The sequence below is a fragment of the Epinephelus fuscoguttatus genome, linkage group LG23 (genome assembly GCF_011397635.1).
Source record: "Epinephelus fuscoguttatus linkage group LG23, E.fuscoguttatus.final_Chr_v1".
Classification (NCBI taxonomy): domain Eukaryota; kingdom Metazoa; phylum Chordata; class Actinopteri; order Perciformes; family Serranidae; genus Epinephelus; species Epinephelus fuscoguttatus.
In genome coordinates, this window is record NC_064774.1 from 33,446,622 (window position 1) to 33,462,866 (window position 16,245).

Below are 16,245 nucleotides of genomic sequence, written 5' to 3' on the forward strand. Positions count from 1 at the left end.
CATGAAGATATGAGGCCCAACCTTTTTTTAAAAAAAATAATTTACGTTTATGTAATACATAGGCCTACATATTTCTGATACTGTAATTAAAAGGCCGTATACACACTAATCTCACATTGCCTGTTCATTCCTGCAGACAATGGTGGAAGAAGTTTATTCTTAACTTAAAAGTAATACCACAATTTACATGAGTAATGTGTTATAGTTGCATACATAACACAACACAGACTATGCAGGTACAGCGTATACCCAGTTATGGTGGGTGGTAAGTCAGGGAACAAGTGAGCCGAGTCTTAAAGTTGTAATTGAATCAATTAAACACGTATTTTGTGCATTAGCTACACGCCGAATTGTAGCCTATTCCTTAACGCTTCGTACAGCATTGTTAAGTCAGTGGTAAAAAATATGTGCCTTTGCCGGTAGGTAAGAAAATATTAAACTGACAAAGATCAGAATGCGGTCTGGTGTGTGATGTACCATTCTCTGCTTACAGACACAGGGTACATGCAGAGGATAGGTTAAGAATAATTGAGGAAAATGACAGATCTTACCGCTCTGAACTTTATTTCAACCACCACTTTGAGCGCTTTGCGGGACATCGTACTCCTCTGTCAGAGCAATAAGACGGGCTAACCACAGCTTCAACTGAAAACAGTTTACTTTTCTCCGGTTGAGCGTCACCTTACCTTGTTGTCATGGATACTACAACTTCCGGATTTAGTTACCACGATGACCAGGGGTTTCTCTGTAAAGTGTGGTTTATCTCGTGACCTTGGGTCTGTTTCACAAAGCAGGTTCAGCAAACTCTGAGTCTAATCCTGAACTCTGAGTTGATCTACTCTGAGATAGGAACCGGAATCAGCTTAATCAACTCGAAGTAGTTTCTAAGAGCATGGATACCAAGAGGCGAAGAGTCGAATGCCAAGAGTGTGCAAAGCAGTAATCAGAGCAAAGGGTGGCTATTTTGAAGAAACTAGAATATAAAACATGTTTTCAGTTATTTCACCTTTTTTTGTTAAGTACATAACTCCACGTGTTCATTCATAGTTTTGATGCCTTCAGTGAGAATCTACAATGTAAATAGTCATGAAAATAAAGAAAACGCATTGAATGAGAAGGTGTGTCCAAACTTTTGGCCTGTACTGTATATATATTATTTTTTTTATTTTTTATTTTTTTAATCAATTATTGAGTTTTGTTTTATACATAGGATACAGACATTGGATGAAATATATCTATATGTAAATGTTACATATACCCTGTGCTGACCGTATATGTGTATTGTCTTATGTTTTGTTTTCTGTATTGTTATGTGTGATTATTATGTGTTGTAAATGGAATAATTGTATTGACATAATGTAAAGATTGTTGAAAGGACCCCAGGAAGAATAGCTGTTGTTGTACAACAGCTAATGGGGATCCTAAATAAAACAAATAAAACAACAAAACAGACTACTTGGACTTAAACTTGCCGCTGCCCTGTTTCCCCCCTCCCTCCCTCCTCCCCTCACTGATTACGCTACAGTCAGTGCAGCACGCACAACAGCACACCGTGTGCAGAGAGATTTTGAGAACGGCGGAGGAAAATCCTGAATTTCGAAGAGCACGTCGGTCACAGTCTTTGGTACATACGGAAGTGGCGAAGAAGGTAAGAAACAAGTCTAACTACAATGCATATAAAAATGTGTATTGTAGGTGGCTTCATAAAGCTAGCTCGCTAGCTAACATTAAGTGACTGTTAAACAAGCGAGTAAGTTAGCCTAGCTTAAGCACATGTCGGTGCATCATGTTAGCAGCTGTGTAAAGCTAGTTTAAGGTGTATCAACGATTTCCCCCATGTAAAAAATACGCTTGCTGCATCTTACTAACTTAAAGTGGCATATGTGTGGTATGAGTGGCATTTTTCCCACTGGCCACAGGTGCCATAATTGCACCAGTTCATTCTGCAGAAGTTGAATCCATCTTGCCCCCTCCCCCACTGACTAACGTTATGCCGTTTTCAAAGTCTTTGGCAAAAGCCAAAAGTGGCGAAGAAGGTAAGAAACAGGTCTAACTACAATGCATATGAGAATAAAAATGTGTATTGAAGGTGGCTTCATAAAGCTGGCTCGCTAGCTAATATTAAGTAACTGTTAAACAAGCGAGCAGCCTAGCTTAAGCGCATGTCGGTGCATCGTGTAAGCAGCTGTGTAAAGCTAGTTTATGGTGTGGATCAACGATTTCCCACCGGCATTAAGTTAGTTTAATATTCAACATTCATTTGACATTCAAAATAGAATTCGCTTCAACCATTTGAGTGAATAATGTCAAACCAACTCTATAACATAGAGATTAATATCCCTCACATGCCACAAGGCTTGTTTTTTTAAAATAATTTTTTTTTCATTTTTTTCAAAATACAAACCTATTAAATGCTTCAACCATTTGAGTGAATCATTATGAGTTGGTTTGACATCATTCACTCAATTGGTTGAAGCGAATAATAGGTTTGTATTTAGAAAAATATATATTTTATGAAAAACAAGCCTTGTGGCATGTGAGGGATATTAGTCTGTATGTTACAGAGTTGGTTTGACATCATTCACTCAAATGGTTAAAGCGAATAATAGGTTTGTATTTTGAATGTCAAATGAATGTTGAATATTAAACTAACTTAATGCCAGTTGATTTCCCCCATGTAATAAACGCATTTTTGTTGTACCAAGTTGCTTGCTGCACCTTACTAACTTAAATTCACATATGCTTTATTTTTCCCGCTGGCTACAGGTGCCGTTATTGCACTGGTTCATTCTGCAGAACCCATCTTGCCTTAAAGGACCAAGAGATTTGGTTGGCCACAAGCCTTTGGTATGTCACATCTCCCACATGCAACCTTAGTTTGGGGCTGTGATTGAGTGTGTGCACAGGGATTTTCCAACGGTGGGCTACAATGGCATATGTTATGCCAAATTTTACTTGCCACTCATGTGGTATCTCCCTGAAAAGTATTAAAAGCTATGTTGATCATCAGATTCTGCATTGACATGAGGCAAATGGCTACTTTTCATGTTGCTTTTCAGACTGCAAACAAAAATTCATAAAGTACAATGCCTTAAAAGCTCATGTCTATCATTCCCACAACAGACCTGTTTCACAGTTGGATGACACACAGAGGTCATTTGTATGTGATGTTGTGAATTGCAAAGAGAAATGCATTGATCTGAGAGACCGTATTGCACACCTCAAGGTACATTTGAGTAAGCATGAGTTAGTACATTGCCCATTCAGCCATTGTAACAAGGCATTTAAAGTGAAGTCATCATTTACATCCCATGTGTCAAGAACACATAAAACAGGAAACTGATGTAAATACTCGAGTCACACACTCTGAGCCATCTGTATCCTCTCAGATTGAGCCCAATGAAACTGAAAGTGGAATGGACCAAAGTGAAAATCAGTCTCAGGTTACAGAGGACATTGACCTTAGGTCTTAGTATATGAGGAATCTGTGCTTGTTTTACATGCAACTCCAAGCAAAGTATCTTGTACCATCATCAACTATTCAAATGATTGTTGAAGAGATCAACGGCCTGAATGACATTTGTCATCAGTACACTAAAGACAAGATTGAAGAGACACTTAAGGTCATACGAACATGTCGGATGCTGAGATGGATTCAGTTTTTCAGAGTCTTCAGGAAACTGATTTGCATGCTACATGTAGCTCTCATCTCTCCACTGAATATGTCAGGAGGCAGTATTTTGAGAAGAACTTTGCTTATGTGCACCCAGAAAATGTTTACCTGGGCACCAGTGAACATAGAAAAGACTGTTATGCACAGTATGTACACTTACAGGACACCTTAAGAGGTATTCTAAAAGATCCTGTCGTGTGGTAAGAATGTGTTGAGTCCCAAAATCGTCCTATTTCTGATGTCATCTTAAGTGATATTTGTGATGGCTCAGTCTTCAAATCCAACGAGCTATTTCTACAAGCAGGTGACATCACCTTGAAACTGATTTTGTATCAGGACGCATTTGAAGTTGTCAACCCACTTGGGTCATCCAGGAAAAAACACAAGCTTGTGGGAGTATACTTCACACTTGCTGACTTTGAGCCATTCCATCGCTCCAGTATTGACCATATGCAGTTAGTACTGTTGTACAAAGAGACAGACTTCAAAGCCTTCGGTCAGGAAAGAGTGTTCTCGAGAATGTTGTCAGACCTGAAACAGCTTGAAGACCATGGATTTGTTACCATCTCTGGTCATGTGGTTCGAGCAACAGTAATGTCTATTGTGGGTGACAATTTGGGGTCACACTGCATCGGTGGCTGCTCGCAGAATTTCAGCACCTCCAAGTACTTCTGCAGGTACTGTGAGGTGCAAAGAGACCAACTTGAAAGTGTGAGTCAGTACTTTCCTGTACAAACAGTTGATGGCTACAAAGAGGCAGTGCAGTTATTGCAGGAGAGTCATGTGGATCATGTCAAAGGCATGTATGGTGATTCCATCTTTAACACCCTGAAATACTTCCATGTATGTCAGCCAGGCCTTCCTCCATGCATAGGGCATGATCTGTTTGAGGAGTTGTAGCTTATGATTTAGCCATTTACCTGCGCTGCTTCATAAAGGTCAAGCATTGGCTCACATACTGTCAGTTGAACAGGTGAATCACACAATTTGCCTACAAGGACTTGGATTCCAGCTCATCTCCCTGTCAGGTTAGTGAAAAGGCCAAGACAGTAGGTGGCCAAGCAGCGGAGAACTGGTGTCTCCTTAGACTCCTGCCTGTCATCATTGTTGACAAAGTTGATCTTCATGAGCCAGTGTGGCAACTACTGATCACTTTGAAAGAACTTGTAGAACTTGTGTGTGCACCCAAGATTGCCACTGCCCAGGTAGCTTACCTCAACATTGTTGTGGTAGAATATCTGGAAACAAGGAAAGCGGTGTTTCCTTCTAACCATCTAAAACCCAAGCACCACTATCTTCTCCATTACGCCTCACTGATCCTCATACTGGGTCCTCTAATATGGCTATGGACAATGAGATTCGAGAGTAAACACTCCTACTTCAAGAGGTGTGTGAGGAGGATACAAAACTTTAAGAATGTGTGCCAGACTCTCACCAACCAGCACCAACTCCTCCAAACGACCCTCAGCTCAAACTCCTTTTTTGCACCAGTGCTGAAGTCAAAAAACTCAACTCCATATCATCCTCACCTTTACAGTGATGCAGTGCGCAACGCAGTTGAAGCACGCATGGTTACAGAACCAGATTCTGTGTCCACTGAGGTAGACTTTAAGGGCACCATTTACAAAAAAGGATCTTTTCTCTGCCTAAAACGTGAGGCTGATGAGTCGATCAAGTTTGGTCAGATTGAGCTTGTTTTGATTAAAGGTGACAAAGAGGTGTGCTTTCTGGTGACACCACACACTTCATTGTATTTGTCAGAGTATTGACTCTATGAAGTAAAACAAGCAGCTGAGGACATGCAGAACACTGCCTGGATTTCTATCCGTTGTCTCTGTACAGTCTGAATGGACATAAAGTCATATCGCTTAAACATAGTGTTGTTGATCATTAGGGGTGTGACGGTACCCTCAGATCACAATACATGATATTGGGTTCACGATAGATACAATATCATAACAATTAGGGGTGTAACGGTTCACTTAACCCGCGGTTCAATTCAGACTTTGGTTTTTGACTCATGGCTCGGTTCATACCTCGGTTTTCAAAAACTACTAAACAAACATTTTGAAAACTTCCAGAAAAGTTTTGTCCTCAATCAAGTCGCGACCCAGGTCACCAGAAAAAAATCACTAAAAATATCTGGTTTTGTTGCTAGAAAAATATCTAAAAATATCTGGTTTTGTTGCCCAAAAAACAACTTCAAAGCAGAAAATTGACTTTTTTCCCTCACCTTTTTTTTTTTTTTTTTTGATGCACACATCTGTGACCCACCCAAAATGACCCCATGACCCAAAAGTGGGTCATGGGGCCCCACCCACTGGCACCCACCAGTTGAGAACCACTGGTCTAAATAAATAAAATACAAATGAAAAACCTCGGTTTGGGAAGACAGAATGAGTTTCTAAACCTAAATCCTTTGAACCTCGGTTTTCCAGTGTGGTTCAAAACCGTTACACCCCTAATAACAATATTCTAAACAAATCTGAACGATGACAATACATGACTGGAGAAAGTCTATTTGAAAGACATAACTTCAGATTGAACCATTTTCCACAAACCTCACTAAAACTTCTGTTCAGGTACCCAGGAAGCTAACAAGAACACTCAAGTCAGACAGTTTGGCCAACAAAAATTTAAAAAAAAAGGTGATATCTCTTGTGTGTAATAGACAGGCATAGATAAGCTCTGTCTAATCTGTTATCCACTAAACAGCAATTCATCTTGTCCGCTCTTGCAGTCATGGATGAATGGGTGAGTGACCTAACCTCATCCCTAAGTTCTGTCCTCAGCCAAGAGGAGTCAATACAGCAAGTAGTGGAGGTGATCAACAACCTTGGAGTTTGTTCAGCTCAGGACCTGAGGGGTATTCCAGAAAGCGGGTTATGTGAAAACTCAGAGTATATTAACCCTGAAATGAGGGAAACTCTGGGTTTTCAGTTCCAGAAAGAGAGGCAAGTCAAACTCTGAGTCAATCACCATGGCAACTGACTCTGTGAACCTAACCTGCTCACTACCAGGTTTTCTTTAAGAAACCCCGAGTTCACCCTGTCTCCTCCCTACTGAAGCAAGCTGGCAGACAGACATGGGTTGTCCGTATTTAGGAAATCCGATTGATATTGAGGCAGAATTAATTCGTAAAGGATCTTTAGACCCCGTTTAGATGTGCTGTCTTTCCCAAATGAATATCTGTTTGAACGGTACCGTTTCTCATTAAATTCAATCATTTACCTGAACAATATTCTCCGGCCACACATATCAAATGTGACACACCGCAGACGTGCGCTCTCATCGGAGCAAATATTGTGCATCGCGCTACGTTTTTTTGCGAACGGTAGCTTTTTATACAATATTGGTGATGCTGAACACATCGGAAAGGCCACGGTGTGTAGAGCTGTCAGAAAGGTGACACTAGCTCTGAAACGCCTGCTGCCCACAATGGTGGTGTTCCCTGGGCACAAACCTCTGAGGAACATAAAAGAGGAGTTCCACAGGATTGCAGGTAACTAATGTAGAAATCTGTTTAAGTCAATGACAATATTCTAAAATCATATTCTGTATTGTATATTATATTTAATATTATGTTAGAGACATTCTGCTGCAACCTCAGACTGAGATCAGTAATTAGCTATTATTTTGCAGGGCTTCCCAATGTGTTAGGGTGCACAGATGGCACCCAAATACCCATCACTGCTCCAGCACAAAATGAGGGGGACTATGTTAATAGGAAGTCCTTCCACAGCATTAATGTTCAGGTACATTAACTAGCCTTTTATCTTAAAGTGACAGACTATACATCACAATATACTGCAACTAACATGTCATCCTCTGCACTTTCAAGATCATATGTGATGCAACACACATAATCACTAATGTGGAGGCCAAGTGGCCAGGCTCTGTCCATGATTCCCGGATCTTCCGCGAGTGTAGCCTGAGCAATAGATTTGCACGTGGTAAGTAGCCCAAAGCTTTGTGCAAATATGTTTTTCTCTTTTAACACAACCAAATGTATCCATTATAATTGCAGGAGAGTTTGATGGCTACCTACTTGGGGAGCGAGGATATCCGTGCCAGCCCTCTCTGCTGACCCCTTACCCTGACCCTGAGCCAGGCCCCCAACCCAACAGCGTTTCAATGGGGCCCACTGCAGGACTAGAGCCCGGGTTGAGATGACTTTTGGCATTCTCAAATCCCGGTTCCAGTGTCAGAGGGCATGTGACATTATAGTGGCATGTGTTGTTCTCCATAATATTGCCACTATTAGAGGAGAGCAACACCCTGCCATACAAGTTAATGACCCTGAGGATGACCATCCCATCTACCCAGTAGATGTCCAGGATGGAAGGGCCGTAAGGGATATCATTTGCCGCAATCACTTCTCTGATTGAAACCAGTCAAATAAAAGACAAATAACTCACATTTCATTTGGTCTTCTTTATTCCCTATGCAACAGTCAGTATTTGTAATATTAACAAAATTAACAAATTTCACCTTTGACAATGCACCCACCTCAGCTGGCATTCTAGTAATTGAATTTCCAAGTCTGCCTTCCTGATCTGGCGGTCCAGGTACACCATTTCTTTGTCCGTTTTAGCCATTTTTTACAAGGTGCTTCCTGTACAACTCCTTTATTGGTAACTGGTGAAACATATGGATGACATTTAAATTCCACAGTTCTGCATGCAGAATTAACCTGGCATTTACTGAACATCTCACTGTGTCAAGCTGTGCTGTGGAGGTTGATGGACCCTCCTCCTCCTGGTAATGGCCAGCCATGCTCTGTTAAAAAGGATAAAAATGTGCTAGTTGTCTGTCCATGCATTAATTCCCATTACTTCAGTGTACATGTCAAACTCCAAATTCTACACAAAGATGTAAAGAAATGTGAATGGGTAGAAGACTGTCAGTAGCTATATCTATACCTCAGTAGGCCTCTCTGGATCAATCTCCGTGGCAGCAGACAATGTTTCGACATCCTCTTCTGCCGCCTCCTCCTCCTCCTCCTCCTCCAGCTGCGATGAAGAGCATTCTGTTTCAGTATATTTTAAACTACCATATGTTGCAAGATATGAGTATTGAGTAGTTACAAATGCAGGGTGTTCGGGGGGGTGAGGGGGGGGCAACACGACCAATCCAAGGGTGCTGAGCCTCATCTCCAAAATTGCCAACTTTGAATGGACAGAGTAACAGGGTAAGTTCACTCCCTCACCAAACAAACACAATCATCAGTCAAGTAATAAATTCATACATCATTCAGTCTAGGGGTGTAACTATCCACTCAATACACGATTTGATACACAATACAACGTACACAATTCAATATTCTCACAATACATGGAACTAAACTTGAATGAAAAAAACATATGACTGAAAAAGAAATATTTTAAAGGGTGCATATCAATGCATTTTCATTGTATTTCCATTTCCTATGAAACTGAACAAAATGTATCATGGTAACATTTTATAGCCTAATCATCTCGTCATAAATGGAAATTAAGTTTTACTGAATGAGACTCTTGGGGCAGTTTTATTAGGTACAATTAGATATAATTAAGGTATAATAATGGTTAGATATAATCAATGTCCCCCCCTTTAAATCCTCCACACTGCTCATCTGCAACACCAAAGGTCCCGAAGCCACGCCATGCAATGTTTACTTGAAACGATGTAATTTACTGCATTCTTATTGCCAAAATACTCCTTACGCCACCTAGCTTGCAAGAGCTGACCATCTGTACTGCCTGCCGCTCACTCCTGGAAGCTGCGTGAGACGAGATCTTGTTTAGATGGTGTGCGTGTGTGCAAGCTAGGCAGCATAAGGTGAATATTTTGGCAATAAAAATGCCATAAATAACTTTGTTTAAGTAAACTCTGCATGGCGTGGCTTCGGGACTCTTGAACTGTTGCGGATGAGCAGTGTGGATGATTTTAAGTCTTTTTTGGGACACTTATCAGGTCATTGCTTTACAATATACTTCTGTTGTTTGGAAACATTATTCAAGCTGTTTCCACATGATACTCCAGCGGTGTTTTGAGGATTAAAAAACTATTTCTCATCAGCTTGAGGGTGAGTAAATGATTAACTTTTCATTTAAAGTGAACTATTCTTTTAAGATTAGATGGAAGTGAATGATTACTTGTAGGGCACCCTATAGCAGTGTTTCTGCTAGAAAAAATTGCCACCGGACAACGTGACGGGCAAGTTTTCAATTTACCGGACAAATGTTTGAAATTCCGGTCAAATATTAGCTGAATTTATTGAGCTTAAAATGATAAATGGGCTATATAAGAATGATATCAAGGCATTTCAATTCTTTTTTATTTTTTTATCAAATAAAATGAGTGCCGCTAATTGACTGTGTAATTTCTAAAATAAATAAATATAGCACAAGCCTGAAGCTCTTTTAACATGAACATAAAGAAACTGAAAGCCTACTTATTCTCAGATAAAACAATTTGCAAACAAAAAACACATCTGGACTGACTCATACCATTTTAATAACGTGGTTTGCTGCCAACTTGAAATCAAATAATGTCTGTTCGCTATATACATTTGAAATAAAGATGGAACAAAAACTATGAAAACAATCTGAAAAAATCCCTTAACCTGTTTCTGGCTCATGACATTATACTTTTTACACATTTTCACTGCAGTGAAGTGTGCAGCAGCTGAATTAAAATCAAAAGTGTCAAGTGTCTCTCCGCAACTTGCAACTTGTGACTTTGTTCTCCTGAATGTAGCCTACTTGCCTACTGTGTAATACAGACGATCAGTGAACAACAAACAACAGCAAAGTCACTATATAAACTAAATAATATCTGGAAACAAATCTAAACTGTCAATAAAATAAATATTTCTGATATCATGGCTCCTGTCCTGCTGTCACTGCCTGCAGGTACAGAGAGGGGAGCAGCTGCTGTGGTCATGTCGCTGTTTATGCTGAAATATGATGCACGTTTATGCTGCTTATTGAACTTATCTTACTTACTTACCTCGGCTAAGCCGGTTATGTTTTTTGACGGTTTTATTGCAAGACAAAGCGACACTGGTGCAGAGTGCCATGGGAGCTGAAAAAAGAATAAAAAGAGACCGGCTACACTTTGATGTGCAGTGTCAAAGTTTGCAGAGACAAGTGTCGAGCGTCCGTATCAGTTCATGTTCAGCTCTATTAAAAATAACTTGTAGCCTCTACCTTTGACAGTAACGCGTGTCGTCCACAATTAAAACTGCTTTGAAGGATTATTTACACCAGACATTTTGACCGGTGAGGTTAAAAAATACCAGACTTCGGCAGATTTTACCAGTCAAAGTCTGGTAATTTCCAGATAACGGAAACCCAGGAAGTACCATGTTATTGATAAAGTTCATGGAAAAAAGGAAACCTTTATCCAAGCAGGATTAAAATTAAACAATCTCACAGTTGACTATATGCCCTGTTTCAGACACCAGTACGATCCAGTGGCTGGCCCAGGACAGGAGCTTGAAGTTAGTGACATAACAGCAGACTGGGACATGAAGAAAATGGTGATAGATCATCACTCTCGTCAAATCCAATGAATCTGTGTAGCAAAAAGCGCTGTAGTTTTACAGTCATATAAACAAAGGAAACTTGGCAGCTACTCTTCTTTTTTTTCTACCAAAGTTTATTCTATTGTTAAATTTAGCAAATTGTTTCACATTAAAGTAGTACAGACATTGAGCTCAGCATGTTAGTTAATTCATATAAGTATGGTAGTCATATTCAGAGGTTTGTTTGTTGTATTTAAGTTGATTTAATAATGACATTTGATATTTGCACTCAGTTCGTCAGTGGTGTGGTGCTTGTGTCACACAAACCCCATATCTGCACCAAACCAAGTCAGGTCCGCCTCAGCACTTACCAGCAATCAAACTTTGTGAAAAGCTGTTTAGTAAGTGCCTGACAAGCCTATTCGTATTTCCTATTTTTTTTGTCTTTGACGTCCTGACTTTTCCATAGTTTGTATTCAAATAATTTGATTAGATAATACAATTCCATAAACCTCAACTGCATAATGATAAACATAACGAAGGTTATAAAAATGTTCTTGAATATAAAAGTGAAGTTTTGGTGATTGTGAACAATCTTTTTGCCCTGACAATCACCTCCTGTTGGATTCTGTTTTGTTTTTGCAACATGTTTTTTTTTTACATATTGTCATAAATGTATGCAGAGTTTTATCACTTATCCAATTTGTAAATTGCTTTTTTGGAGTAATAAAGGCTCACAGAAAAGTTGTAAGTGAGATATTTGGCATTTGTTTATTTAATATTGCAGTAACCTTTTATTTTGTACAATTATGTACAATTAATAGCATGAAAAATAGTACTTAAGTAAAAGTACATAAGTATTAGCAGCAAAATGTAGTTAATGTATTAACACAAAAAGAAGTGACTGATATATTATTATATATTACATCATTGGATTATTAATACTGAAGCATCAATGTTAGAGCAGCATGTTACTGTTGTAGCTGCTGGAGGTGGAGCTAGTTTACACTGCTTTATATACAGTTAGCTAGTTTAGTCCAGTGGTTCCCAACCTATGGGTCGGGCCCCTCCAAAGGGTCACAGATACATCTGAGAGGTTAGGAGATGATTAATGGGAGAGGAAAGTAGACATAATACATATTTTTGATACACAAATGTCTGGACTTTTACTCTACTTTTACTCTATGTTTTTTGGTGAAATATTGGATCATCTGAACATTAATTGAAATGAAACTATGTGAGAAGTTTAGAGGGAAAAATCACTATTTGGTGGAGCTTAACAACTCATAGACATGTGAAATGTGACCCTGACTACATGCTGCTTTTTGTAAGATGTCAAAAGACAAAAAGGTTGGAAACCACAGTTTTTATCTTTAACTAGATTCATTAGCATGTATGTATTTTTACTCAATATGACATCACTGATTGACCGGCCAGGGTTGCAACATGCCTGAAAGTGTCAACCTCCGCCGCCCAGAAGGAGCCCAGCCACACACCAGAACAATTAGAAAATGCAGATAAACAGACCACCACACTCCTCTATTGGGTCATAAGTGATGATGGAGAGGAATTATATTTGTATAAGTCTATATGTTTTATTTTGAAAATCCTGCATACTCTACCTTTTTTTACATCATGTTTGCAATGGAAAAAGTTTGCAAATTTTGTATCTGGAATTACAGAGTACACATAAATATAAAACTAATGAAATTTTCCTTAAAATTACAGAGCAAAACATAAAATTGTTAGTGTGGACATAAACCTTTATATAATGAGCTACATGTTTAATTACAGAAATTGAATGTAAAAGTACATATAAAGATAAAACTAAGATTTACTGTTAATTTACAGAGAAAAACATTAGATCGTTAGTATGGAAATAAACCTTAATATAACGAGCTACATGTTTAATTACTAGAGATTGAATGTAAAAGTACATACAAATATAAAACTAAGATTTACCGTTAATTTACAGAGAAAAACTTTAGATTGTTAGTATAAAAATAAATCTTAATATAATGTGCTACATGTTTAATTACAGACAATTATTGTCATTTTACATAAATTTGACTGTAATTTAAGAAAGCAGAAAGATGATGTATAATTAATACAGTCATTTTTTCATAAAAAAAAATGAGAAACATAGTTTGTCATTACTGGCATAATACTTTTAAAAAACAGGAGGGTTGTTAATTTACAGATAATGTCTGTAATTTTACAGTTTTGTATACTATTTTTAAAAAACAGAAAACTACTGTAAAAATTTAAAGTTATTTACCGTAAAATTAGGATTTTTTTTTATTATTATTATTTTTTAGTGTTCAATAGCTCCATATGAAAGTCTTGATTTCTCCTCTGACATGATGTCACAGAAATATGACGTGATTTGACATCAATATATTCATAAATGAGCAAGTTATTGAAATCACGTCATTGAAATTTCCATATGGATATAGGTTTAAGGCCATAATTTATTTGTTCATCATGTTTTTATTATTAGTATGAATCTGCAGTTTAACTAGTATTTACATGTATGAAATAATTGTAGGAGAGTGAAAAGTGTGTGCTGTGTGTCTGCTACATGATTACAGGAATGATGTGACTTGTGGATTTCTTTGAGATATCACTGACTCTTTCATCCCTTTCTTTCTTCCCATCTTGCCATCAGCACCCTAGCCTCATCTCTCACCTCCTACCTGTCACCATCACTGGACCAGGCAGGTGACGATAACAAGAGATGACACTAATGTTCTTTTTCATTAACAGCTACGAGAGGGCACACTTACAATGCAGCCGCCATGCTGGACTGAATGTTGCCCCAATCAATATCAAAGTAAAAGCAGACTGAACATTAAATATGTCAGCCATGAATAAACACAAGCAGTGTGTCTCAATAAAGTGCTCCAATTATCAGAGAAGTGTATCCATAGTTTGCAGAAACAAATAGTGCAATCATGTTTTCTGACAGTCATGTTGCATTCACTACATAAAAAAAAAATTAAACCGTATCTCATAATTACAAGGAAAGATCTCATAATTACTTGAAAAGATCTCGTAATTATGAGATCATAATCTCATGATTTTCACATGGCATCTCCAAGGGGCTGGGGCTGTGAATATTTAGTTGCTAAAAATAGCATGTGCACACACCACACAAGCATCCTGCTACATGCAGACTGACTCATTACACTGTACAGCACATGTATCTGAAGGACCAGATAAAGCACAGTAAAAAGCACAGGCCATCTGACTTTTATTTTTGACACAAGTTTCTACTCTTAAGCAGCAACTGCCCCACACTGCATAGCCTGCACTTAAGTGATCCTGTATGGAACAAAGAAAATAAAAACATTAACTTCTATGGGGGCTGCATGGTGGTGTGGTGGTTAGCACTCTCGCCTCACAGCAAGAGGGTTGCCGGTTCGATCCCGGGCATGGGAGCCCTTCTGTGTGGAGTTTGCATGTTCTCCCCGTGTCAGCGTGGGTTCTCTCCGGGCACTCCGGCTTCCTCCCACAGTCCAAAGACATGCAGATTGGGGACTAGGTTAATTGGTAACTCTAAATTGTCCATAGGTGTGAATGTGAGCGTGAATGGTTGTTTGTCTCTATGTGTCAGCCCTGCGATAGTCTGGCGACCTGTCCAGGGTGTACCCTGCCTCTCGCCCGATGTAGCTGGGATAGGCTCCAGCCCCCCGCGACCCTCAAGAGGATGAAGCAGTTAGAAGATGAATGAATGAATGAATAACTTCTATGGCTATCAGCACAAAGAAGACTTCAGCTTTTATTTGACATGGATACATTTGGGTGATGCAGAACAACCACCGCTCCATCCAGCTTGGTCTTGGCAAGATGCTGGAAATATCATTAAGTCCAGAATGGTAGGAAAAGATTTCCGCACACTTACATCTAAGCTGTGTTTGACTTTATGGTTGAGCTCTCAGTCTATTATACATACATGATGGATGATGACGTGAACATACAAGGGCAAGCACAAGGGTGAGCTGACTTTTCAGTCAAAGGAAAGCCCAAAGAACAAGTGCTAGAAACAGGAAGATTGCAGCATGACCAGTAAATAGACCCTATCTTCATCTATTTGTGTGTGTATTTTAGACAAACGCAACAAATAGAACACCAGCAAATTTTAAGGTACTCAGGTCTCCAATTATTACAAACAGGTGAAGTGTAGCCTATATGTTGTCAGAGTACTGAATGTGCTAATAAGGCTTTACTTAAAATAAATAAGAATGAATGAAAAAAATCTATTCAGTTTCATACTGTCTTTTACTGATGTGTGTTAAGATAATCAAACAAACTATTTACACTGACCACATAACGGAACTGTTTGGTACCACAAAGTTTTGGACGGACAGAGAAAACCAGAGCGTCCCCGTGACCATGAAAACAGCCCCGCTCTCCCATGACACTGACAGTGGACAGGAGGGAGAAGAGAGACCTTGTTGGTTATACTGCTGTGATAATTTCAAAAGACATGAGCCAGCCTGTATAACAAGGCACATGCCATATAAGTTCTATTAGACAGGTGTGTGTGGATGTACTTGTGCATGTGAGTGCAATCTCTTCAAAATCACCACAAGCCACTTTCGGCTCTAGTCAAAAGCAGCTGTTATTCATCTAACGTTACACGTGAGCTTAAAACGAATAAGTTATTTTAACAAAATAAATGCAGCGTTGTTATCGTTTAGCAAGAGGGAATCAACAGAGTGAGAGCACAAATGCACCAGAGCTGCAGGACAGCAGTGGAGACGGGGAGCCATGTCATGCAACTACAGTTCATCTGACTGACAGCTAGGTAACGTTACACAGTAAGACAGTTCAGTAAATTAGATATTAATTCATTCAAACCTTTATTTAAGACTCAGGAAATCAATTGAGGGAGACCCTCATTTTCAATGATGCCGGTCATGAACAAAGACATTAAAACAATTAATTGGCAATCAAATAACAATCATGCATATCAATTAAAACAAAAATGAAATCATACAAAACAACAAACAACACTAGCAATAAATGGGCTCTAAAAGTAGAAATACAAGGTAATAAA

General features: G+C 38.9%; 1 protein-coding gene and 1 pseudogene across 3 annotated transcripts in view; one reads left to right on the forward strand and one right to left on the reverse strand.

Annotated features, from left to right (window-relative positions):
• The window catches only part of spata6l (spermatogenesis associated 6-like), a 42,309-nt gene extending 41,628 nt beyond the window's left edge, over nt 1-681 (reverse strand). For all 3 annotated transcript variants that reach the window (XM_049568894.1, XM_049568896.1, XM_049568895.1), the window contains exon 1: nt 552-681. In XM_049568894.1, coding sequence (XP_049424851.1) covers nt 552-599 — 48 coding nt within the window. In that variant the 5' untranslated portion in view covers nt 600-681. The remainder of the gene's footprint in view (nt 1-551) is intronic.
• Nucleotides 682-729: 48 nt separating this feature from the next.
• Nucleotides 730-8,061, forward strand: LOC125883464 (putative nuclease HARBI1; annotated as a pseudogene).
• The last annotated feature ends 8,184 nt before the right edge of the window (nt 8,062-16,245 follow it).